The sequence below is a fragment of the Canis lupus genome, chromosome 16 (assembly GCF_048164855.1).
Source record: "Canis lupus baileyi chromosome 16, mCanLup2.hap1, whole genome shotgun sequence".
In the NCBI taxonomy this organism is placed as follows: domain Eukaryota; kingdom Metazoa; phylum Chordata; class Mammalia; order Carnivora; family Canidae; genus Canis; species Canis lupus.
Genome location: NC_132853.1, coordinates 56,438,431 through 56,463,880, shown reverse-complemented (window position 1 = coordinate 56,463,880; position 25,450 = coordinate 56,438,431). Strand labels below are relative to the sequence as shown.

The 25,450-nt window shown below is 58.5% G+C and overlaps 1 protein-coding gene across 6 annotated transcripts; it reads left to right on the top strand.

Moving 5' to 3' along the window:
• The first annotated feature begins 3,645 nt into the window (after window positions 1-3,645).
• On the top strand, window positions 3,646-25,449 carry EVPL (envoplakin). 6 transcript variants are annotated; one of them, XM_072781633.1, is made up of 24 exons: window positions 4,830-4,846; window positions 6,020-6,161; window positions 6,872-7,057; window positions 10,738-10,837; window positions 11,197-11,351; window positions 11,454-11,580; window positions 12,356-12,481; window positions 12,673-12,711; window positions 12,855-13,016; window positions 13,105-13,212; window positions 13,399-13,494; window positions 14,382-14,507; window positions 14,932-15,078; window positions 15,212-15,366; window positions 15,510-15,607; window positions 15,916-16,088; window positions 17,426-17,604; window positions 17,697-17,835; window positions 17,938-18,131; window positions 18,493-18,643; window positions 20,521-20,604; window positions 20,709-20,822; window positions 20,928-21,020; window positions 21,753-25,449. In XM_072781633.1, the coding sequence occupies exons 4-24, from the start codon at window positions 10,775-10,777 to the stop codon at window positions 25,188-25,190; spliced, it is 5,967 nt and encodes a 1,988-aa protein (XP_072637734.1). In that variant the 5' UTR covers window positions 4,830-4,846; window positions 6,020-6,161; window positions 6,872-7,057; window positions 10,738-10,774; the 3' UTR covers window positions 25,191-25,449. The 6 variants fall into 6 exon arrangements, with proteins under 6 accessions (XP_072637735.1, XP_072637733.1, XP_072637734.1 ...); XM_072781634.1 differs by having other exon boundaries at window positions 3,646-6,161; window positions 6,899-7,057; XM_072781632.1 differs by having other exon boundaries at window positions 3,646-6,161.
• The last annotated feature ends 1 nt before the right edge of the window (window position 25,450 follows it).

The window sequence follows — 25,450 nt, the reverse complement described above, 5'->3', positions numbered from 1 at the left end:
CCCAAGCGCACCCTGAATTTTTTTTTTAAAGATTTTTTTTTTATTTGACAGCACAAGTGGCAGAAAGTGGCAGTCAGAAGGAAAGGGAGAAGTAGGTTCCCTGCAGAGCAGAGAGCCCGATACGGACTCGGTCCCAGGACCTGGGATCAAGACCTGAGCCAAAAGCAGATGCTTAACCGACTTTAACCACCCAGGCATCCCTGATTTTGTTTTATTTTGTTTTGTTTTTAAAGATTTATTTATTTATGAGAGAGAGAGAGAGGCAGAGACACAGGAGGAGGGAGAAGCAGGCTCCATGCCGGGAGCCCGATGCGGGACTCGATCCCTGGACTCCAGGATCGCGCCCTGGGCCAAAGGCAGGCGCCAAACTGCTGAGCCACCCAGGAATCCCCCCTGATTTTGTTTTTAAATAGGAATTTACCACCGCCATATAATTCAGGGGTTGTCTCGCCCTTTGAAGATGCAGTACAGATGATCTGAGCATGAGGTCTTGGATTTTGGTCCCGAAGGCTTGGGGCTGTGTCCCTAATGTGCTGAGGGAGCCCTGGGGCCCTTTATCCTCTTCTTCACCCTCCTCTCGGCTCCCCAGCTTGGCAGCACCAGGCTATGGACTAGGTTCTCTGGACCCAACTTCAGGCCCCCATGCGGGCAGCCCTCCAGCCTGTCTGAGCCAGCGTCTCCTGCCCTCATGTGGGAAGATGTCCCTTTGTCTTGCTCATGGCCCTGCCCACCCTCCTGCTCTCTTTAGAGTACTGGTGTCAGTTGAGAGGCAGAATCCAGAGTCAGTCATTCTGAGTGACCTTTTCTAAGCTTTTCCTTTCTTGTGGCCACACTAGAAATTCCCTTCCTCCTGGTGTCCCTGTCTGCTCTGAGTAGTAGTGGCTGTGGTCAGCCAATGAGGCTGTAACAAGACATGTTTAGTATTAACAGCATGTGTTTACATAAGAAGACAGCCCTGGCAGGGCCGAAGTCTCTGCTTAGCTAGTACGTCCCCTCACATAGGATCCCTGGACATTAAACAGGCTGTCATGGGAGGCAGTGCACCAAAAGCAGGAGCCCATTGGGTCCTTGGGCCAGGAGGCAGCTCTCATGGCAGCAGGTTCAGAGTCGAGCCACAGGCCGGCACATTTTGCTGGGTAGATTCACAGAACTAAATGCCAGCAGTCACACAGTCCTTCCTTCCTGGGGAATGAGTGAGGTCTTGAGGTGTAAGGGATGGAGGCAGGTACCTGCTTTCCTTCCTGTGCTTCTTCCTCTGGCTGAGGCTCCCATCGCTCTCTGGGATGAGCTATGCTTGTGTAAGTTTGGACCTTGCAGGAGGCATCTGTCTCCCCAGATCCAGAGAGGAGGGGAAGCTTAATTCAGGCTCTGCAGTTTCAGAAGATTCCTTAAAGCTGCTGTGCTAATGATGGTTTTTGTTTGTTTTCTTGCTTGTTGAGTGGTGCCGGTCTTGACCTGAAGAAACATTAGTGGTGAAAAGCTAACTTCAGTTACCAGGAGCTAATGCTGAACATCGGATTGAAAGACCTAATTTGGCTAAGCTTGTGGCCTTTAACCCTGTTAGTTCTGTTTGGAAAAACAGTGTTGAGGCAGTCGGGGCCAGATGGGCCCTACACCACTCAGTTTTCCTGGTTTTTTTTTTTTCTCCTTTCCATGGGCACTGTTTCGAGGTACTGTCTCTCTGGTTTAAGCTGAGAATTCTTGGATTCCCCGTTGGAAGTGAAATATTGCCAGGCTTGGTTCCATCTCCTTTCTCTTGTGGCCGCCTGAGCCATTCACCATGGCCGGCAGGTGACAGCCCATGGTGCAGTGGCCCCCCTCCCTCTCACCCCCCCAGTAGCTCTTCTCCCGCTGAGCCAGTTGACCAGGAACTTCGGGGGTAGGGGCTGCACTCCACCTGGTCACTGTCATTGCTGGGGCAGCACTGATTATGCACACCTGGCATCATTAATACCAAGGGCTAGCTGATCACAGAATTCTAAACAGCACATTGCCGTCCACAACCTTCACAAGCTTGGAACTTTCAGAGGTCTAGGAAGACGGCCAAAGATAGCAACAATATGTGTTGGTTCTAATTTTATTTTTAAGACAGTTGTTGCTACAGAAGAGACGGAAACCAGGTTTAGCTGTAAAATTTATCGATGTTCCAAAGCAGAGAGATAGATTGGATGCTGCCTGCATCCTGACAACACCAGCTGGAAGAGTCTAGCCTGTTGGTCTGCTAGGTGTTGGTGTGCCGGGCGCGGGCGGGACCGCACGAGTGGCAGGCACAGCCCCTGCTGGGGGGCAGCTCTGCAGTGTTGGCAGTGTTACTAGTTGGTATAAGTTAGAAGAAATGTAGTCTCAGGTGACGAATACTGATGGCGTACCCATGAGAATCTTTAGTTTGACCTTTTCGAGCTGTGATCTCAGAATCTAAGGCTTGTTTTTTTTGTTTTTTGTTTTTTGTTTAAGATTTTATTTATTCATAGAGACACACAGAGAGAGAGGCAGAGACACAGAGGGAAAAGCAGGCTCCATGCAAGGAGCCCACATGGGACTCGATCCCTGGTCTCCAGGATCACACCCCAGGCTGCAGGTGGCACTAAACCGCTGTGCCACGGGGGCTGCCCCGAAGGCTTGGTTTTTATTTTTGCTTGAGGGCAGGATTGTGACAGCCTCAGCAGCTCCATCAGAGCCCAGCAGTCTGATGAGCCGCTCTGTGCTGGTGCCAAGACCTGCAGAACACCCCGAGCTGGCAGGTCTCTGCTTTCCCCCCAACCATACCCTCTGTGCAGAGGTTCGTTGTGTTGGAGGGGGAGCCTGGCTTCTCTTGGGCCCAATTTTCGGCAGATGGTTTCTTCACCTCCGCTAACTGCAGTACGTGTCCTCATGCTCAGTCTGTGGTTCGGTGACTCCTCACACTTGGAAAAGAATCACATCCCTTCTATCCGGCTGAACTTTTCCCAGGGGTCTTCTGGCAGGAGGCAGTACAGTTCCGACAGGCAGGTAAATCGGTCCCCGAAAGCTGTTGTGTTCGTTAGCTCTGGCTAACTGTGGAGTGGAGAGGGTGTGGGGGTCCTCACGTGGAAGGGAGGGGCATCCGTTTCTCTGATCGTGGGAAGGAAAACCTGCAAAGGGTTTAGTACCTAATGGGCACTAAGTAGGAATTTCCTTTCCCTCCTTCCCCCCCAACAGGCCTCTGGCCCATGGGTGCCTGCGAGCATCCTGGCTGTGGCCTGGGGCCTCGCGGGAGGAGCTCCTGCCTGGCGAGGACAGAGCCATGGGAAAGTCTCCTCTGACTGTACCCTACAGTGACCAGCTCCCCCCCCCCCCCCCCCCCCGCCCGGGACGGCGTGAACCCCGTGTCCAGGAGGCGGAGCTGGTGGGGCCAAGAGGTGAGGGGACCCTTCCACCGACACCCAGCCTTCTCCCTTCGCTTGGTGCACCCGCACGGTCTTTTTCTGCCACCCTCCCCGAGCCAGGCCCTGCTAGGTCTAAATGGCATCACCAGGACAACAAGCTGAATCCACTGAGCTGCCTTGAGTGCTTTCAATTTCCTGGGCAAAGACTAATTAGGAAGCGTCGCTCCCCAGCTACGAAGACTGTTATTAGCTTTTTGTTTTGTTTTATAAACCTTTTCTTTCCTCACACCAGGGACCGGGGCTTGGTGCAGGTTCAGTACAGCGAGGGTGACCTTCCCACTGCTGAGCTTGTGAGCACCACGACGGCATAGCCGCCTCCATCAGACCTGAACTTCACGGTAGGGCCCAGAGCCCTTGGGCAACGGGGGAGACCTGGAGGTCCAGCAGCTCCCCAGTGAGAGTGGGTAGATGCAGATTTCCAGGCTGCGCTTTCCCTGCTCCATGCAGGGTCCCACATCTGGCCACTGTGACCCAAGGCTAGCGAGAGGGAGTCAGTCCTAAAGGGGACCAGCCTTGACCTCATTCTCTTAGGCAGACTTGGGGCTTGAGGACTCCTGAGGTCACCCCATATTTTCTGTCTCGCCATCTAGTATGTGGGACCCTGATCTTCTGACAGGCAGGGTTGGTTTGTTGGTTTGTATTTGAATGGCTTTCTCTAGACTCTCCCTATAAGAGGCCTGGAATAACCAGCCCCTTTTCCTGCCTGTTCTGCTCTAGTGAGGCCAGCCATGGTCACCTCCTGTTTCTCTCCAGGCTGACCTTCAGCATCTGTTTTCATCAGGCTTATCGCACAGACTCAAGCCAAGAAGAGAGCCCTCCTCTAGACCACCCTGTAGGTTCCCAGGGCCACAGCCCTGCCTCTCTTGGCGCCTGCAGACAAAGGGAGACTCATCCCTGGATCCCCTCCTCACCAGCCCTCATCCTCTCCAGGCTCCTCAGTGGGGCAAGGAAGGGTGAGGCAGAGAGATTATCAGCCAGCTCGGCTCCAAGGGTCTGGTGGCAGAGCTTTAGTACAGAGGGTAATTTCCGGAGATGGCAAAGCTTGTCTTGATTGAGGAGCATATGGGAGTTTGGCAGGTTATGGCTCCCAGGGCAAAGTCAGCAGTTGCCACCATCTGCTGCAGCAGGGAGAAGAATGTTTCCTGTAGGAGCCCAAGAACTGGAGGAGAGAGTGGGTAGCTTAAGCCCTGGCATGCTATCCAAGCTGCTGCCCTGTTGCCTAGCTGCATGCATGCGTGGCGGCCTGAAACTGGGAGCTGGGTGGCTCTCCTGCTCTGGCCTCCCACCCCAGGAGCTGTGAGTGGCACATGTGAGCCTGCCTGCGAGCTCCAGGCTAGGGGATTTGGGAAGCTGCTACTTGAAGTCACAGCTGGCATAATGCTGGGGGGAGACCCTGGACCAGCGGACCTCAACCTCTCCACAGAAGAGGAAGAAAGCACCAGGTGAGGGGAGTCCCTGGGGGCAGGACCAGGCTTCCTGCCTCGTTCAAAAGGAGGAGATGTGGTAGGGCGAGGCCTGGGAAGGCTGAAAATTGGGCTCCTAGGCCAGAGCTGTTTGGTAGAACTGTCCAGTCAACCTCTGAAAAACATGGGTTTGTACTGCGCAGATCCCCTTATAAGGGACTTTTTATATATAAATACAGTCCAGTACTGTAAATATATTTTCTCTTCCCTGTGATTTTCTTAATGACATCTTTTCTTTAGTTTTCTTCATTGTGGGAATACAGTATATAACATATCACACACAAGAGATGTAACAGTCAACCATTTCTGTTACTGGTAAGGCTTCCAGTCAACAGTAGGCTGCTAGTAGTTAAGTTTTGGGGGAGTCTGAAGTTACACGGAGATTCTCAACTGCACAGGGGGTCGGTGCCTCTGACCCCCACGTTGTTCAAGGGTCAACTTAATGTAAGCCACAAATGCAAGCCACATGTGCAATTGGAGGTTTTCTAATTGTAGCCACTTTTTAAGAAAGTAAAAAGCAACAGATGAAACTAATTTTTAAAAACATTTCATTTAACATAGTAAGTATATCCAAAATATTGTGGCCAAGGTAAAAAAAAAATTTTTTTTTAAAGATTTTTATTTGTTTATTCATGAGAGACACAGGCAGAGGGAGAAGCAGGCTCCATGCAGGGAGCTCGATGTGGGACTCAATCCTGGGACCCCAGGATCACGCCCTGGGCCAAAGGGAGGTGCTCAACCACTGAGCTACCCAGGTGTCCCCCCACCATTTTTTTTTAAGAAAAGGTAAAAAATTATTGAGATATTTTACACCTTTTTTTCATACAGAGTCTTTGAAATCCAGTGGCTGAATTCCTGTGGCTGCCATGTGGGACAGTGCAGGTCTCCACGGAGGCTGTGTCCCGTCCTGGCCTTCTAAATGACACTTGTCTTTCTCACATATTTAAAACCCTGCATCTTTCTTTCTTTGTCCCAGTCCTTTCTCTTGTGCTTTGATCTTGGGGGTCAGAGTTACTGCCATCTGATGAGGAGCATCCCAGAGAGCAGGCTGTTCCTCCGGCTGCATGTCAGCCCCTATCTGGGGAGCCGGGGGCTGATTTGATTTGGCATTAGACAGTCACGCCAGGAATTCAGCTCTTGTTTTTCTTGCAGTGAATCAGTTACCCTTAATCTCTGGGGCGTGTGCAGGCCTCCTGTGGTGCTCATTTATTTCCAGGAGAGCTGCTGCAGACGGGAGACAAAGCTCAACCTTTCCAATCAGCCTGGCTGCCTTTTGCCTGTCATCTGGAGCCAGGTCTGCTACCCTCTCCCCTGTCCAGCTTGGCTGGGTGTTGGGGGGGCTCCCCTGGCTGCTCCTGCTCCCAGGGCTGGAGTCTACATCTTTTCCCCTTGAGCCCTCTACCTCTGATGACCACCACCTCCCAGGAAGGGGCCCAGAGTTCCCAGGGAGGCAGGACAGTGGGCTGATGGCCATAACCTCTACCTCCGTCTTGGCTCTCCTGGGTTTTGCCACCACTTGTCCAATCTCAAAGATAAGGAAGTGAGCTCTGGTTTGAAATTAGAGGCTGGCGTTCAGGCCTGGCCCCCAGGACCAGTCATTTAAACAATGGCCTATTTCTGAGGACAGTTGATTGCAGGCCTGCTAGTAGTGGTTCAAAGAAAATTGTCACCCAGCAATAATGAGAGGAGCCGGGGCCAGGGCCACGTAGCCTCTGGGCCTGGCCTTCCATCTCTGGCTCCATCCAGCTCACAATCAACAGTCCACCTGGGGCACAGCTTTGGAGACCCTCTGCTTCCCTGTTGTTATTCTGTCAAGGCCCCCTCGTGCCCTCCCCATCCCTGCTGCCCCTCTCAGCCTCTCCCCAGCCAGGACAGGTGACTCCTGTGTCCCCTCTCCAGGACAGGTTTGGTGGCTTGTCCATGAGACACAGGAAAAGGGAGTTAAACCTCTTCTGTCCCACTAGTGCACATGACCAGTCTCTATTCTCCCCCTGCCCTCTCTAGTGAGAGGGACCCCTATGTCTTCTCTAGGTGTTTTTTACCCTCAGCTGGACCTGCCAGGATGTCCCTGTCCCCGTGTGCCAAACCCAGCGCAACTGCATCCCTCCCCTTTGCTACTCCAGCCTGCCCTCCGCCAATGCTGCAGTGGTTCCAGGGAGTGGCTCTGGAACTGTAGAAGGATTCTTCGAGGTAGGCCAGTGAAATGAGGGCCTGGAAATAGAGGGGGTGCCGCAGGAGGAAGACAGCCACCAAGATGGCCTCCCTGGAAGAGGCCAATAAAGTGGCACCACTATCCACTCTCCATCTGACTTAAGCCATCAGGGGCCCCTTCTAGGAGACCGAGTGAAGAGACACAAGCAGGAAAACCCAAGTACAGTGGGTTCAGCCAGACCCTAGGCTCAGCTACGCTGAGGCTAATGCTGGGGATTGTTGGACAAGGGGTCCAGGGGGTTTCCCAGAGCCTCTGGAGCTGATCTGAGACTCTTTGGAGGATCCCAGACATGCATGTCCTACTGCATCTGGCCCCAGAGCCATAGACAGATAGGATGACACTGAGCCAGCCAGGAAGATTGGGCAGTGGGACTGTGGGGTTGTCCTCTGGGGAGCTGACTGGGTGATGCCCACTTTTATTTATTTTTTTAAATTTTTTTATTTATGATAGTCACAGAGAGAGAGAGAGAGAAAGGCAGAGACACAGGCAGAGGGAGAAGCAGGCTCCATGAACCGGGAGCCCGATGTGGGACTCGATCCCGGGTCTCCAGGATCGCACCCTGAGCCAAAGGCAGGCGCTAAACTGCTGCGCCACCCAGGGATCCCTGATGCCCACTTTTAAAATGTACCTTGTGCCAGTTGTCTGGGGTGACTGCTCCCTGGCTGCCCCATAGTGATGGTAGAGAGCACAGAGCACAGTCCAGATGCCCCGGGCTGACGGGGAGCCACCCCACCTCTTCTGGTGGGGCAAGAGCTATGGGTGGGGGCAGGCCTGATAACTGGGCGCCCTGTGTGGCCTGGAGGTGTTTATTAACACCTAGCCTGAGCTCTGAGGCTGGGCCTCTGTCCCTGAGCATGTGCAAGCATCTGTCTTTCTGTAGCCCTGTCCCTCCTGGGCCTGGCTATTTCCCCGTCTGGGTGTGTGGGTGTAACAAGTCCAAACCTTCTCTGGGAGCCGAGCAGGCTCAGGCGCCCCGCCCTCTGGGCTGTGCCCTTTCTTCCCAAACTGGTTGTGCAGGAGCAGCTGAGTGTGGGCAGTGTGGGTGCATGCGTGGCAGCCCCGGCCCGCGCTCACTCGCTCGCTGCCTCACCTGCGGGGAGGGGCCTCCCAAAAACTGCCTTCCCAGCGCCTGGCCACCCCACCTCACCAGAGCCCAGCCAAGCAGCCAGCAAGGACACACGCCTGCTTCCCGCCACCTGCCTGCACCAGCTGAGCCCAGTCTGAGCCGGCACCTGCCTTTACAACCATGTTCAAGGGTCTGAGCAAAGGCTCCCAGGGGAAAGGGTCCCCTAAGGGCTCCTCAGCCAAGGGCTCCCCCAGCAAGCACAGCCGGTGAGCGGGGCCTGGGGCAGCGGGCTGGGGCAGGTAGGGCCAGGCCCAGGTGCTCTAGCCGCCTGGAGATGGCAGCCCAGAGTACAGGACCAGCCCACTGCTGGCATTTAGTGTCACGAGGCCAAAGGGTTGGCGGGGGCGGGGGAGTGGTAGCGTTGGACTCTCTTCCATGCCCAGATGGAGTTCCAGCCCTGGCAGGAGGCCATGGCTGGCCTGGGGCTCCCACACTGTCCAGGGGGCCTGAGGGCCATGGGTAGGGGTGCTCTGCAGGAGACACACTGGGTAAGGACAGGCCAGGGGCTGGGAGACTGGAGAGCCTGGCTCCCTGCCTGTGGCTCTGCCCTCAAGGCTCTGCTTGGGCTGGGCTGACCCTTGGAACCTGGGCCCGGGGTGGGCAGAAGGACTGTGGCCAAGAGGCGGAGGTGGGGTGCCTGCTGCAGGGAGGCGGTGCTATACCAAGTCCAAGCTGCAGATTTCCTCACAAGGCTCTCCCCTCGGGCCTTGAGTTTCGTTACAGTGTTGGACTGCCTCTTTCACCCGGTGGGTATGGGGAGAGGGTGCTGCGGGGAACGGGGAGGGCCTGCAGGCCAGGACATCCTCAGAGCCTCCCTCTGCACCCTCAGCTCCCTGCCGGACCCAGCCTGGCTCTCCGCCCTGTGGTCCACAGACTTGGCTGCTTTTCTCTTGTTCTTTCCTGTCACTGGGCCTCTGCTGGGTGGAGGTGGCAGATGGGAGCGGAGATGAAACACTCATTACTCCGATAGGGATCGGATCGGGGCGATGACAGGGAGGCTGGGCTTCTGGGCAGACAGGAAAGACAGCAGTTAAGACTCTCACTGGAGTGACCTGTCCTCCCTGGTGCTCCTGGGCCCTGCCCAGGGTGGAGTGTGCTCCTCCCTGTGGGAGCAGCCATCCCAGGAGGCCGGGCCTGAGGACAGGTTGCCCAGGGGTCAGGACCCACAGCTCCCTGTCCCCAGGCAGGCTCCTGGACAATGCTTTCCTAGCCCTGGGCAGCTGGTGTCTCTGTCCACAAGGCCTGGTTGACTCTGGCTGCAGCCCCCAAACACCATTCTCGTCGTGTGCAATCCATTCGTTTAACTTATACTTAACCTACTGTGTGCCAGGACTGTGCTAGGCACTGAGGATGCCACCTTACACAGAACGAACAGGTCCTTGCCTTTGTGATACTTATATTCTAGCAGAATAAACATTTCCGGGGTGCCAACTCCGCATAGGCTGTGCCCTGGACGCTTTAGATGGATTCATTCTCTTAATCCATGCAGGTGGCACTGTGATATAGAGATTATTAAGGCCCCACTTTGCAAGTGACAAACTTTGGGCACAGAGAGTTTAAGTAACTTGTCCAAGGCCACACAGCAGTAGGTCTAGAGAACGATCAGACCCAGGCTGTTTGGCCACAGAGTTCCTTCAGCCTGGTCTTTACTGGCAGGCACTGCCCCTCTGCCTGGACGGGGTGTGAAGGTGGAGGTGGCTCATCCTTTGACCCCTAGTTCAGGGCCCAGCTCAGTGAAGTCTTCCCCTTCCCCTTCTCCAGAACTGTAACTTCATAGGGTGTTGTGCTTCTGAGCCTTGGATCACTCCCCCTTTTATTAGGTCTACTTGGCCCTCTAGGCCCCAGAGAGCAATGCCCATGGAGAGGACCCTGGGGAGCCAAATCAGGTTCATACTCTGTTGCTTACCACTTGATCTGGAGCAAGTCAGGTCCTAATCTGGGTATAATCTCCAAATCTGGGGGCTATTGGGGTGCCCCAACAATTTCTTGGCTTCCTCCTGCCCTGGTGCCATGCAGCTCCTCCAAATGATTGTTAGCCTGGGCACAGGCAAAGCCCAGGGTGGTCGGGGGGAGACAGGGCTGGGATGGGAAGAGGTTGGGGAGGGGGACATGTTCCTGCTCCCCTGCCCCCAGGCAGCCCAACTGCCCCTCCCCAAAGCCCAGCCATGCTGTCTCGGGTATTAGCGGCTGAGCCGTGATTCACTCCTAAGGAAGTGGCAAGGAGCTGGGTGGGGTTGGGAACTCACTGCCAGGACAGTGATGTTGGTCTGCTCCATGGTCGCCAGACACACCAGAGGCCCCCATTTTCTGAACCCTCACCTGAGAACAGCACTCCTCCACCTTTAGGGCTGGGTTTCTCACAGAGTCTCCTACAGGGAGAGATCAGAGCTCCCCAGGTCCTAGACGCCTCCCTCCTGGGCAACGAGCCTAGCTGGAGGGCAGGACAGGGCAGAGGGAGACAAGGGATCCCACTCAGGTGGGGCAGAGGGGTCTTTTCCAACCATGCTGGCTCTGTCCCCACCCCCGCCCCAGGGCTGCCACCCAGGAGTTGGCCCTGCTCATCTCCCGCATGCAGGCCAATGCTGACCAGGTAGAGAGGGACATTCTGGAGACCCAGAAGAGACTGCAGCAGGTAAGGCCTCAGGGGCAAGCGGCAGGGTGTGAGTGCAGGGGAGGCTCACTAAAGCCCCAGAGTGCCCACTGGGGATGCTTACGCTGGGACAGACAGCCCTTGTCTTTCACCAGTCATTCCCTAAACACAGTGGGAGAGAGGGCTCAGCTCTCCTTTTCTGCTGGATTCCCAATTGGGGGGGTGGTTAGAGGGGCTCGGGGGGCCTGGGTCTCCCCTGTGTCCCTGCACCCACCCCACAGATGCCCTGGGTCTGGCCCTCTGCCGGCGTGGGCACCAATGTTGGCAGTGCAGCCTGGGGAACTCAGGGTGGGGCTCAGGGGGCAGTGATGGGCAGCAGGGGTGTCGTCCCCCACCCACAGGACCGGCTGCACAGCGAGCAGAGCCAGGCCCTGCAGCACAGGCAGGAAGTGGGGCGCAGCCTGAAGGAGGCTGAGGTGCTGCTGAAAGACCTCTTCCTGGATGTGGATAAGGCGCGGCGGCTCAAGCACCCACAGGCCGAGGAGATTGAGAAGGAGTAAGTGGGGTGGCAGCCAGGGCCAGGGCATGAGGACTGAGGCTCTGGGGTTCCAGGGGAGCCCCGGGCCCGGCCCTGACCCACTGCCCTCCTCCTTGGCAGCATCAAGCAGCTGCACGAGCGAGTGACCCAAGAGTGTGCCGAGTACCGCGCCCTGTATGAGAAGATAGTGCTGCCACCCGATGTGGGGCCCAGGGTCGACTGGGCGCGTGTGCTAGAGCAGAAACAGGTCAGCACCATGCTCAGTGTCGGAGATACCTCCAGGGGCTCAAAATCACACGTAGCACAATCAAGAGAGCAAAACAGAGCTGTGTGTCATCGGGGACCTATCAGTGTGCTTGCACCTGTAGGAAGGTCTGGGAAGAGAGAGCAGAGGAGACAGTGCAGTCAGGGAAGGCTTCCTGCAGGAAGGGGCATATGAAGAGGCCTCAGAGAGGTGGGAGGGCTTAGTGAGGCTGGGGTGAAATAGTGAGGAAAGGACATTCCAGAAAGAAACAGAGGCTGCAGCCTGGAGTGTGGTGGAGGGTGGGGTTTTCTGGGCAGGCAGGCAAAGCCAGGTCATGGGCACCCTGAACATCAGGTGAGGAATTGTGCTTTGATGCCATAGCAGAAGGGGTGCCATGATGACAAGGAAGGGACAGTGGGGAGGCCATGGGCAGAGGGGGTGTCCCAGGGTCCCAGAACCTAGTGAGCAGTTTCTAGGCAGAAGGTGCCGAGGCTGGAGAGGCAAGGAGGTAGGGATGAGTAGGAGGACATCTGACAGGCTGAGCCCTGCGTTCTGGGGACCAGTAGGAGTCAGGGGCTGCAGTCAGGCCTCAGCCTGGGCCCCTGGAGAGTAGCATGTCCCTGAGGGCGGGCTGCCAGCCGTTCACCAGGCTGCTCGGCTGCCTCGTGCAGCCTCTGCGCAAGCGACCAATTCCACTCCTCTGCACGGGGACACGGGGGACAGGGGAGGGCTGCCGTCCCAGCCCTGCGGCTGAGCTGAGTGGCCAGGTCTTCTGCAGAAGCAGGTCTGCGAGGGCCAGTACGGGCCGGGCATGGCAGAGCTGGAGCAGCAGATTGCGGAGCACAACATCCTGCAGAAGGAGATTGAGGCCTACGGGCAGCAGCTCCGGAACCTCATCGGGCCGGTGGGTGCCGTCCATCCCTGCCTGGCCCTCCAGCCCTACCCCCACTGTCTTCCATCAGAGCCTGTGTGGGACAAGGGATGGGCGTGGGGGGCACCGTAGGCCCAGAACGTGGGCTGTCATCTAGCCTGCACCCCGCCTCTCACTGAGCCTGCTTTGTGTCCCCCCCACCCCCACCCCATTGGTCGAGGCAGGACGCAGCTACCATCAGGAGCCAATACCGGGACCTCCTGGTGAGCAGGGGCTGGGTGGGTGGGTGGGCTGGGAGCGGGGAGGCCCAGCTGCCTGTACCGTCAGGGGGTGGGCAACATTGGTGGGCGCAGGCTGACGGCATCCCTCGCGACCCCTACTCCCTCCCACGTGTCGCCGAGCACAGAAGGCGGCCTCGTGGCGCGGCCAGAGCCTGGGCAGCCTGTACACGCACCTTCAGGGCTGCACGCGCCAGCTGAGTGCCCTGGCCCAGCAGCAGCAGGGCATCCTGCAGCAGGACTGGAGCGACCTCCTGGCGGACCCCCAGGGCGTGCGGCGGGAGTACGAGGTGGGTGGGGGACAGCGGGGTTGGGGGGTGCGGGCAGGGGCACCCTCGTCCTGTCCTCCCCTCGCCCATGCTCCCGACTCTCCCCCAGCACTTCAAGCAGCAGGAGCTGCTGAGCCAGGAGCAGAGCGTGAACCAGCTGGAGGATGACGGGGAGCGCATGGTGGAGCTGGGGCACCCGGCTGTGGGGCCCATCCAGGTGCAAGGGACAGACACTGCCCATCATCTCAGGGACACCTGCTCCCTAGATCAGGGGCGGGGGGAGCCTCCCAGGGAGGCTGCAGAGAGAGAGACGTGGCCCAGGTCAGGGCGGGCCAAGTGGGCAGCGGAAGGGTGCAGAGGTCAGGGCGGGCATGGTCCGAGGGCTCCGTGCTGCTGTCCGCAGACCCACCAGGAGGCCCTGAAGATGGAATGGCAGAACTTTCTAAACCTCTGCATCTGCCAGGAGAGCCAGCTGCAGCACGTGGAGGCCTACCACCGGGTGAGCCGAGGGCGGAGGTCAGGCAGGGCCCAGGGCGGGGCACAGACACCTGCAGAACAGCGCAGGACGCCTTCACAGGGAGGGAGACAGGCACCTCATAAAAACGGCAGAGCTGTGTCACCGTGACTCGGCCCCAGAGGGAAGATGATGTCACGCAAACCTTTGCAGCAGGGTGGTATCGCTCCCAGGGATGCTTGGTTCTTAAGGGGAAAAAAGCAAAAATGCATAAATCACATAAATCTTCTTATGCATAAATCACAAACACACGTACCTGAAGGATGTACAGCATATGTGTGGTATCACGATTTTATGGAGATGGAAGAGATGCCCAGAAACTCTCCTTGGAAGGGACAGTAACAAAAAGTAGGCTGAGAAACTGACAAAATATACAACAGGGACTTTTCTTCTTTCGGTAATTTCCCCCCAAGATGTTTCATATAGTTGGAGAGGGACAAAAGCCAGAGTGTTTTCCATCCTTTTTAAAAAAAAATATTTTCCCGTGAAACCACCCTTCCATCATCACACCCATGGACAGGAATTCCGTAACATCACCCAACTCGGGATGTTTCTTTAGAGCACACTCCCAGCTTCCGCTCCGGGCCTGGGAGAAGCGCAGCCCCGAAGCCCTGGCACCCACCCGCGGGGAGGTTGCAGGAGAGCCCCGCCTCCATCTGGGCAGGAAGGACAGAGGCCAAGGTGTTTTAAAACACTAAGAAACGTTCAGTGAGCCCAAAATGCCCCATTTGCAGAGCATTCCAGTAAAAAAAGGCCCCACGGCCTGAGAAGCTGACGGTGCGGGGGCCGGTGGCAATTCGCGTTTAGCTGGCTTGCAGGGTTGGTGGGCAGTGGGTGCCCCCGACTGTGCCCTTAACTGCCCACGGCCTCAGTTCCAGGAAGAGGCCGACTCCGTGAGCCAAACCCTGGCGAAGCTGAACTCCAGCCTGGACACCCAGTACAGCCCAGCCCCTGGGGCGCCCCCTGGCGCCCTCACGGAGCTGCTGCAGCAGCTGGAGGTGAGAGCACCCCACCCCGCAGGCCACCTGCATCCCACGCCAGGGATTGGGGCTGGCCTGTGTCTGGGCCTCACCCTTCCCTGGGGCTTAGTCCTGCCAAGAGCCAATCCTGGGAGGCAGGAGAAGGGGATCTGCTCCAGCAGGAGGGGGCTGCTCTGTTACCAGAAGCGCTTCCCCACTCTGGACCCATTTCCTCACCTGTAATGTGGCAGGTGAGCCCCTGACCCTCCAGCCCTTCTCTAGAGGCCTGAGTGATGCTGAGCAGTCCCCCAACTCCGACCAGCAGACTCCAGAATCCTGGGCTCCCTGGAGGGGCTTCTTTCACTGTCCTGACTTAGAGACCTTGTCTCTGTGAAGACCGGACCCCTGGCTCTCATGGGGGGTGGGGTGGGGCAGGCCTCAAGTGAAGCCTGGGACCCCACAGGCAGAGAAGAAGCATCTGGCTGTCACTGAGAAGACCATTAGGGACCTGCAGCGGCAGAGCCAGCAGGTGGCCCCTCTGCAGCAGCGCAGAAACCCACCCCAGCAGCCCCTGCACGTGGACAGCATCTGTGACTGGGACTCAGGAGAAGTACAGGCTCACCCACCTAGCACCACCCCTGCCCCCTCCAGTCCCACCCAATACCCGCCCTGCCCCCCTCCAAGCCCTGCCCTGCCTCTGGCCCGCCCCTGCCCCTGCCCCATCTCTGTTCCCTGCCCCCCAGGTGCAGCTGCTGCGGGGCGAACGGTATTTGCTGATGGACAACACTGACCAGCACACCTGGGTCGTTCAGGGTCCAGATGGGGAGACCAAACGTGCCCCAGCCGCCTGCTTCTGCATCCCAGCTCCGGACCCTGACGCTGTGGCCAGGGCCTCCAAGTGGGTCTGCCTGGGGATCCTCAGGAGCAGGAGGGAGACGACGGGCCCTGCCTGGCCTTCTCCTGGACCAGTGACTCTTGGGGTGGGTGGGAAGGTTGGAGAGAGAGGGGAGACATCCTTCTCTGACCTCCTCCTCGTTCTAGGCTGGCGTCGGAGCTGCAGGCCCTGAAGCAGAAATTGGCCGCAGTCCAGAGCGAGCTGACAGCCTGTGCTGAGCAGCCCTTACAGACCAGCCAGCAGGGTACTGTGGGCTGGCCAGGAACTTGGGGGGTTGTTGGAACAGAGGGAGTAGATTCCTACTTTGGCCACGGTGGGGGGTGGTTGCAATGGGCGGGGAGTGACCCCAGAGTAGGGACTTCTGCTTGGGGGTTCCATCTCTTGGGCTGGCAAGCCCCGAGCACTGTCCCTGCCCTGGTCAGGCCCTGCCCATCCCCCTCCCTTCCTGTCAGACACAGGATGCTCTGGGCGCGTTCAGGGAAGCACTTGTTTCTCTGGTATATGAGCAGGTGGGAGGTAGGCCCTGGCCCCTCATGACCCCTATGCCCCCAGCTCCCACTGGCTCAGCCCCAGAAGACCCACAGGCCCAGAAGCTCCTGACACAGATGACCCAGCTGGATGGAGACCTGAAGCAGATAGAGAGGCAAGTGCTGGCCTGGGCCCGGACCCCGCTGAGCCGCACGACACCCCTGGAAGACCTGGAGGGCCGCATCCAGAGCCATAAGGTGGGTAGGTGAGCGAGGATAAACAGTCCCGCACTGAGGGTGTATGAACTAAGGATAAGGCAAGTGTGGGCAAGTGTGGGAGCAGGCGCAGGGACCCAAGGCAGAGGAAGGGAGCGGACAGTCCAGGGCTCAAGACAAGCTGGTTCCCACCCTTGGTCCTCCGCTGACCAGCTGTGTGATCTTATCTTGAGAAATCACTTAACCTCTCTGGGCCTTGGTTTCCTCCTCACTGAAAACAGGCACAATAATACTCAGCTTATCTGGATGAAGTATACTAAGGCCAGAGAAGGTTCTAGAGGGGCAGGGCCCAGAGTAAAGACCCTGTACCCCACACTTGGGAGGTGTTCTGGTGAGAGTCCTGAGAGCAGCAAGGAAGCCTACACGTCTCAGGGGTGATTTCTCCTGGAGGCAGGTGGGGGCACCTCCCTGAAGGGGTAGCGTGTAAACATCCCAAAAGCCCAGTAGAGAGCAATCCCTCCCCACACCTGGGGGGTTGCAGTCTGGCTTATGTCCTTCCCAACCGGCTTTTATTCAAGTATATCATTTGGGTTTGGTTTTTAAATTTTTGAGTCATGTCATTACACATTATGGTGCAGCTTGTTATATCCACTCCATCCTGTCCCATAGTTTTAGAGGTGACATTTCCCAGGTCAGAGGACCAGGCTGGGAGGCTCCAGCCCTGGGTGGGAAGAGCAGGAGGTGTTGCAGGTTGGGTCTCTGATCTGGTGTACTGGGAGTTTCTGAGGGAGTCCCATGGGGACGAGACTGTGGGGAGGAGGCAGGAGCAGGAGGCCAGGGTGATACTGCAGCCTCAACAGACACCAGCTCCTCCCGGGGCTCTGCGGCCCACAGAGGGCTGGACCTGTACGTAGCCACCCCCAAATACGTCCTTGAGTCTTGAAGTCACCACATCTCCCATGTCAGGGTAGGGGCCACAGGAAACCCAGTTAGACTGGAAGGTAGGTGGTGGGTGGCACACAGAGTCAGCACCCACGACTTACAGAACGGATGAGTGAATGAGGAGCAGAATCACCCCATGTGGACAGAGCTAGGGTTTTGTTGCCTGACTTGGGGCGACAGGATAGGGAACTGATGTTCTGTGCAAGGCATGGCTGACACGACGACCCATGGGGTCACATTGCCTCTTCCCGTCGATCATTCTGCAGATGAGCAGACTGGGGCTCAGCGAGGCTCACTGGCCCAAGGTCATCCATGTGGGGACTCTCTTGGGGCCAGGACTGTCCCTGGATCTGTGGCCTGCATACAGACTCACCCATCACTCTCTGAGGCCCCGTGGGCAGGAAGGAGACCTCTGACCCTGCCCCGTCCCACCCCAGGAAACAGCCCAGCGGCTGCAGGGCCTGGGAGCAGAGAAAGAAACAGCCCAGCAGGAGTGTGAGGCGTTGCTGTCCGCCCGGCCTGGGGGCCCCGCTGCCCTGCAGCTGCCCGTGGCCCTCAACAGTGTCAAGAACAAGTACAGCGACGTGCAGATTCTTTGCAACCTCTACGGGGAGAAGTGAGTGCCCTGGGGATGGGGGAAGGGGACCGCTGGGTGGCGCACAAGGGTGTGGCTGACAGAGGGCCTGACCTCAGGCCCCCTTGAGACAGAGCCAGAGCTGCCCTGGGTCTGGAGCGCCGGATCCAGGACGCGGACAGGGTCATCCGAGGCTTCGAGTCCACTGTGGCGCAGGAGGGCCCCATCCCCGCCAGCCCCGGGGCACTGCAGGAGAGGGTCAATGAGCTACAGGTGAGGGGGCCCGGCCTCGCCAAGCATTCATGGACGGGTGGGGTCCCATGGGAATGTGTAGAAACACGAGGGTGCATGGCGCTGTGTCCCCTCTTCTCCCAGCGCCTGCGGAGGGAGCTGCTGGAAAAGCAGGCCTGTGTGCTGGGGCTGCACCGCGAGCTGAAGGCCACCGAGCATGCATGCAGCGCCCTGCAGAACAACTTCCAGGAGTTCTGCCAAGACCTGCCTCGCCAGCAGCGCCAGGCCCGGGCCCTTACCGACCGCTACCATGCTGTGGGGGATCAGCTGGACCTGCGGTGAGTGGCGGGGCCATTAGGGCTCGATACACATCCCCACGGTGCACAGCAGCCACTGTTGCCAAGCTGTGTGGCCTCAGACTGGTGACTTCACCTCCCTGAGGCTCAGTTTCCTCGACTCTAAAATGGGATGATAATAGTAGCTATCTCGCAGGGTGAGCCTACCCTGGCTGAGACGTCCAGTCTATCCCTGAATGCCCAGCTCTGACACAAGGCCAGAGTTAGCGGATCGTTCTGGTGGGTCACTCAGGCCTTCTGACTTGCCCCAGGGAGGGAGGCTCCCACCAGCCTACTCCATGCACCCCTCATCTGTTCCCAGAGGGCAGTGCTCACCTCTGCTCCGGGCCCCCTCCTCCTGCAGGGAGAAGATGTTGCAGGATGTTGGCCTCACCTACCAGCAGTTCAAGAATTGCTTGGACAATCTGAGCTTCTGGCTGGAAAACCTGCCCCGCAATGAAGTGCGGCCCAGCGATGGTCCCAGCCAGCTCGCCTACAAGCTGCAGGCACAGAAGGTGAGGAGCTGAGGCTGCAGACAACCTGGGGGCAGGTCAGGGCCCCTCCAGAGTTGGGGCCTCAAGCCACTTCACCGCTCAGGGAGCCTCCTGTAGGCACAGCCGCCTGGGTGCGTGTGGCCCCCTAGTGGCCAGAGTTCTAGGAGACCTCAAAGCTCAGACCTCGGGCCTTCTGGGTCACCACCACCTACTTACTACCCTAAATGCTCTATCTTGCCCTCAGAAACAGCAAGCCCGTCTCCATCTGTTCCGAGATGGGCAGTGAGCTTTATGCTCCTCGGGGTTCCAACTCCTATCCCATCTCTTTCCTCATATTGACAATCCCTGCTACGTACTGGCAATGAACCAAAGGCTGCGGGGGTACAGCCCGGCTCTCAGGCAGCCCAGTCTGGTGGGGGAGGCCAGTGCATCGCAGGCCATGATGCTGTTAAGAGCTCTGGTGGAGAGCTGCAGCACTGTGGGAGCCCACGGCAGGACACGTGGGGTCAGGGCGAGTGCTCTGGAAGGCAAAGGTCTGGGACTGCAGGAGGATGACAGTGTCTCAAGAGAGAGTAATGGGGTGATGTCAGTAAGGTGGCTTGGGACAGAGACTCAGTGCTGGCTGCAGATCAGAATCATCCAGGGGGCTTTTTTTCTTTTTTCTTTTTTAAAGATTTTATTTATTTATTCATGAAAGACACAGAGAGAGGCAGAGACACAGGCAGAGGGAGAAGCAGGATCCATGGAGGGATCCTGACGTGGGACTCAATCCCAGGTCTCCAGGATCCCGTCCTGGGCTGAAGGTGGCGCTAAACCACTGAGCCACCTGGGCTGCCCAAGGGGGCTTTTAAAATCCCTGTATCAAAAAAATAAAATAAAATAAAAATAATAAATAAAATAAAATAAATAAAATAGAATAAAATAAATAAAATAAAATAGGGATCCCTGGGTGGCGCAGCGGTTGAGCGCCTGCCTTTGGCCCAGGGTGTGATCCTGGAGACCCGGGATCGAATCCCACATTGGGCTCCCGGTGCATGGAGCCTGCTTCTCTCTCTCTCTCTCTCTCTCTCTGTGTGTGACTATCATAAATAAATAAAATAATAATAATAATAAATAATAAAATAAAATCCCTGTATCAGGGATGCCTGGGTGGCTCAGCAGTTGAGTATCTGCCTTCAGCTTATGGTGTGATCTTGGAGACCCGGGATCAAGTCCTACATCGGGCTCCCTGCATGGAGCCTGCTTCTCCCTCTGCCTGTGTCTCTGCCTCTCTCTCTCTCTCTCTCTCTTCTCTCTCTCTCTCTTTCTCTCTCTTTCTCTCTCTCTGTCTCTCATGAATACATAAATAAAATTAAAAAAATAAAATAAAATCCCTGTATCAAACCCCACTCCAGACTAATTAAGTTGGAATCACCCAGGACCAGAACATCAGTAGTTTCTTTTAAAGTTCCCCAAGTGACTAAAAGGGGCAACCAGGCTTATGAACAATTGGGACAGAGCAGTGGTTCTCAGGAGGTGGTCCCTGGACTGGCAGCATCAGCATCAGGGAGATGCTTGGACACGCAAATTTTCAGGCCCCAACCCAGAGCTGCTCAGTCAGACACTGGGGTGGGGCCTTCAATCTCTGCTTGAACAAGCTCTCTAGGCCGTTGTGATGCGCAGCCCTGCGGGAGAACCCCCGCCCTGCTAGAACAGGAGTCTGAGGAGCACTAAGCAGGAGGAAGGGACTCTCCCAAAGAGAGAAAGGAAGAATTCACGGAGAGAATCATGCCTGGAAAGGCCATTCCCCAGGCGACCTCTTGCCCCTGTGGAGTGCCAGCTGCCCTGGAGGCCTTGCAGGAGACACTGGGTGAGTGGTGTTTGCTGACCTCCCCTGACTCTCACTTCCTCCCCGGCAGAGGCTGCAGCAGGAGATCCAGGGCCGAGAGCAGGACAGGGCCATGGCATCCCGCCTCTCCCAGGACCTGCAGGCAGCTCTCCAGGTAAGCACTTTCCTTCCTCTCCCCTCACTCCTGCCAGCCTCCCGCTTCCCCAACCCAGCTGCCACCACTGACTGAGAGCCTATTTTCCTCCCCTCCCTGTTCAGGACTATGAGTTGCAGGCAGACACCTACCGCTGCTCCCTAGAGACCACCACCCAGGCAGGGTCAGCCCCCAAGAGACCCCGAGTGGCTCCCCTGCAGGAGAGCATCCAGGAGCAGGTGAGATGGGATCCAGTGGGGCTCAGTATCCCTTGGCATCAGCTCTGCAGGCACTCTGGCTGGGGCTGACCCTGACCTCCCTCTGCCTCCCTTCGGCCTCTCTAGGAGAAGAGCCTGATAAAGGCCTATACTGAGGTTGCGGCTGCACACCAGCAGCAGCTGCATCAGCTGGAGTTTGCCAGAAGGATGCTGGAGAAGGTATGGTGAGAACACTCCCTCTGTCCCTGTGCCAGGAGGCCTGGGCTGCTCGTTGACCCGGCCAGCTTCCCTTCCTCCTCGCCCTGTAGCCTGTGGCCACAGGACAGGCTCTGCATCCTGAAGAGGGCAGCTCCCCACCTGTGCTCCCCACAGCAGCTCTTCCAGGCTGGTATCCATCTCAGAGTCAGGCCCTGGAGATTCATTCAGTGCAATCACAGCTTAGCCACTGGACAGTCTTCTGGTGGGACAGGAGAAAATCCCCACAAAGTCTTCAGCTTCAGGACCAACCACGGTGGGCAAGAGGCCACCTACGTCTCCATGCCTGGGGGACCAGGAGACAGAAGCCCTCTATGATTTTTAGTGTCTGGCTAAGGGACTTGCCAGCTTTCTCCTACCCAGAGGAATACCCCAGCCTCCCCTAGGGGATGGAGCATAGGCCCATATCCAGGAGCCTGGATGGGAGGAGAGGGGGAAAGGTTTGGAAAGGAGACCTGTCTTGTTTGCACGTTCTGAACACTGCCTTGCATCCCAACATCATGGGGCTGAGATGTCCTCTCGAAAACCTGCATCCAAGCACCTCAGGACTGCAGCTCCCACTCCTGGGACCTTCCAGAAGTGTCAGGAAGCAGGGAGGGATCTTTGATCTTGGGGTGGGGAGGGGTAGAAATGGGGCTCATCCCTTTCCCCCCACTGCCCTTTCAGTACTCTTCCCTTCTCCCTCTCACTCTGCAGAAGGAGCTCAGTGAGGATGTCCAGGTGACCCATGATGCACAGCAGGGGTCTGAGAGCCCAGCCCAAGCAAGGAAGGAGTCAGAGGCCCTAAAGTCCCAGCTGGAGGAGGAGAGGAAGCGGGTGGCCCAGGTGCAGCAACAGCTGGAGGAACAGCGGAACCAGCTGCTGCAGCTGAGAACCCAGCGCCCCTTGGAGAGGCTAGAAGAGAAGGAAGTGGTAGAGTTTTACCGGGACCCCCAGCTGGAGAGCAGCCTGTCCAGGGTAAAGTCCCAGGTAGAGGAGGAAGGCAAGAAGCGGGCCGGCCTGCAGGCAGACCTGGAGGCAGCAGCCCAGAAGGTCGTCCAGCTGGAGAGCAAGAAGAGGGCCATGCAACCTCACCTGCTGACCAAGGAGGTAACCCAGATCGAGAGGGACCCTGACCTGGAGAGCCAGGCAGCCCAGCTCAGCAGCGAGATCCTGCAGCTGCGGGGGGAGAATGCCACCGTCTCGGCCCGGCTCGAGGTGCTAAAGAAGGAGCTGCTGGCCCTGGAGCAGAAGGAGCCGAATGTGAAGGAGAGGGTCGTGGTGAAAGAAGTGGTCAAGGTGGAGAAGGACCTGGAAATGCTTAAGGCAGCCCAGGCCCTCCGGCTGCAGCTGGAGGAGGACTCTGCGCGGAGGAAGGGGGCGGAAGAGGCTGTGGCCAAGCTGCGGGCACGCATTGAAGAGCTAGAGCGGGCGATCGGTGCCGTGGAGCCCAAGGTGATCGTGAAGGAGGTGAAGAAGGTGGAGCAGGACCTGGGCCTCCTGGAAGAGGCGTCCAGGCTGAGGAACCTCCTAGAGGAGGCCAGGGGCAGGAACGCCACGCTGGCGCGCGAGCTGGAGGACCTGCGGGGCAAGTACAGCGTGGTGGAGAAGCAGAAGCCCAAAGTGGAGCTCCAGGAGCGCATCCACGAGACCTTCCAGGTGGCTCCGGAGACGCAGCAGGAGATCGCGCGGCTCCGGGCCCAGCTGCAGGACACCGCCAGCAGGAGGAGCGGCGTAGAGAAGGAGCTGGAGGGGCTGCTGCCCGAGCTGGCCGCCCTCCGTGCCCAGAAGCCCGCGGTGGAGTACAAGCAGGTGACGCAGGAGGTGGTGAAGCACGAGAGGAGTCCCGAGGTGCTGCGGGAAATCGACCGCCTGAAGGCCCAGCTGAATGAGCTGGTCAACGGCAGCGGGCGGGCCCAGGAGCAGCTCATCCGGCTGCAGGGGGAGCGCGACGAGTGGAGGCGGGAGCGGTCCAAGGTGGAGACCAAGACAGTGAACAAGGAGGTGGTGCGCCACGAGAAGGACCCTGTCCTGGAGAAGGAGGCCGAGCGGCTGCGCCAGGAGGTTCGAGAAGCCACCCAGAGGAGGCGGGCCACCGAGGACGTGGTCTCCGAGCTGCAGAACCGGTACCTGCTGCTGGAGAGGAGGCGGCCCGAGGAGAGGGTGGTGGTACAGGAGGTGGTGGTCACCCAGAAGGACCCGAAGCTCCGAGAGGACCACGGCCGGCTGAGCCAGAGCCTGGACGAGGAGGCGGGCCGGCGGCGGCAGCTGGAGCGGGAGGTGCAGCAGCTCCGGGCTGGTGTGCAGGAGAAGGAGAGCCTGCTCAGCTTCCAGGAGGACCGGACCAAGAAGCTGGCCGTGGAGAGGGAGCTGCGGCAGCTGACCCTGCGGATCCAGGAGCTCGAGCAGCGGCCTCCTGCGGTGCAAGAGAAGATCATCATGGAGGAGGTGGTCAAGCTGGAGAAAGACCCGGATCTGGAGAAGTCCACAGAAGCCCTGCGGCAGGACCTGGAGCAGGAGAAGACCCGGGTGACAGAGCTGCATCGGGAGTGCAAGAACCTGCAGGTGCAGATCGACGTCCTCCAGACCACGAAATCGCAGGAGAAGACCATCTACAAGGAAGTGATCCGGGTAGAGAAGGACCGGGTGCTGGAGGGCGAGCGGTCCCGGGCGTGGGAGGCGCTCAACCGGGAGCGCGGGGCCCGGCAGAGCCGGGAGGAGGAGGTGCGGCACCTCCGGCAGCGGCTGGACGGGGCCGAGGCGCTGAGGAGGACCCGGGCCCGCGAGGAGGCTGAGCTCCAGAGGTCCCGGGCCCAGGCGGACCAGGAGCACCGGCAGCTGCGGCAGGAGCTGCGGGAGCTGGAGAGGCGGAAGCAGCAGAGGGCGCTGCACCTGCAGGAGGAGGCGAAGCTGCTCAGCCAGAGGACAGACGGCGAGCGGCAGAAGGCGGCCCAGCGGGGCCAGGAGCTCTCGCAGCTCGAGGCGGCCATCCTCCGCGAGAAGGACCAGATCCACGAGAAGGAGAGGACGCTGCGCGACCTCCGCGCCAGGGTGAGCAGGGAGGAGCTCAACCAGGAGACCCAGACGCGAGAGACCAACCTCTCCACCAAGATCTCCATCTTGGAACCCGAGACGGGGAAGGACCTGTCCCCGTATGAGGCCTACAAGCAGGGCATCATCGATCGGGGCCAGTACCTCCAGCTCCAGGAGCTCGAGTGTGACTGGGAGGAGGTCACCACCTCGGGCCCCTGCGGCGAGGAGTCCGTGCTGCTGGACCGCAAGAGCGGGAAGCAGTACTCCATCGAGGCGGCCCTGCACTGCCGGCGCATCTCCAAGGAGGAGTACCACCTCTACAAGGACGGCCAGCTGCCCATCTCCGAGTTCGCGCTGCTCGTGGCAGGGGAGACCAAGCCCTGCTCCTCGCTCTCCATTGGCTCCATCATCTCCAAGTCCCCACTCGCCTCCCCAGCCACCCAGGGCTCCGGTTTCTTCTCCAGCGGCTCCCTTGGGCTCAGCGATGACAGCTTCCCCATCGCTGGCATCTATGACACGACCACGGACAACAAATGCAGCATCAAGACGGCCATGGCCAAGAACATGCTGGACCCCATCACGGGGCAGAAGCTGCTGGAGGCCCAGGCGGCCACAGGGGGCATCGTGGACCTCCTCAGCCGGGAGCGCTACTCCGTGCACAAGGCCATGGAAAGGGGGCTGATCGAGAACACCTCGACACAGAGGCTGCTCAACGCCCAGAAGGCCTTCACCGGCATCGAGGATCCCGTCACCAGGAAGAGGCTGTCGGTGGGCGAGGCCGTGCAGAAGGGCTGGATGCCGCGGGAGAGCGTGCTCCCACACCTGCAGGTCCAGCACCTGACCGGGGGACTCATCGACCCCAAGAGGACCGGCCGCATCCCTGTCCCTCAGGCCGTGCTCTCCGGAATGATCAGTGAAGAGCTGGCCCAGCTCCTGCAGGATGAGTCCGGCTATGAGAAGGATTTGACAGACCCCATCTCCAGGGAGCGGATGAGCTACAAGGAGGCCATGGGGCGCTGCCGGAGAGACCCCCTGAGCGGCCTGCTGCTGCTCCCAGCCACGCTGGAGGGGTACCACTGCTACCGCTCCGCCTCCCCCAGGGCGCTGCGCTCCTTGCGCTGACACTGACGGGGCCCAGCAGTCCTGGGGAGCGGGGGCAGGGGAGGGTGGGCCACCGGCACCCCTCACCCCAGAGCGGCCTGATCCGAGGGGGCAGGTCTTCCCTCTGAGGCAGAGCTATATTACTTAGAGGTTTCTGGTGTTGGGCCCCTCCCCTAACTTTGATGCCCAGTCCATCCCCAGACCCAGAGATCGGCACATCTGTTTTTCCTCCCCTCCTCCGCACCCAGTGCTTCCAATAAATGAATTTGCCCAGCGTCTAG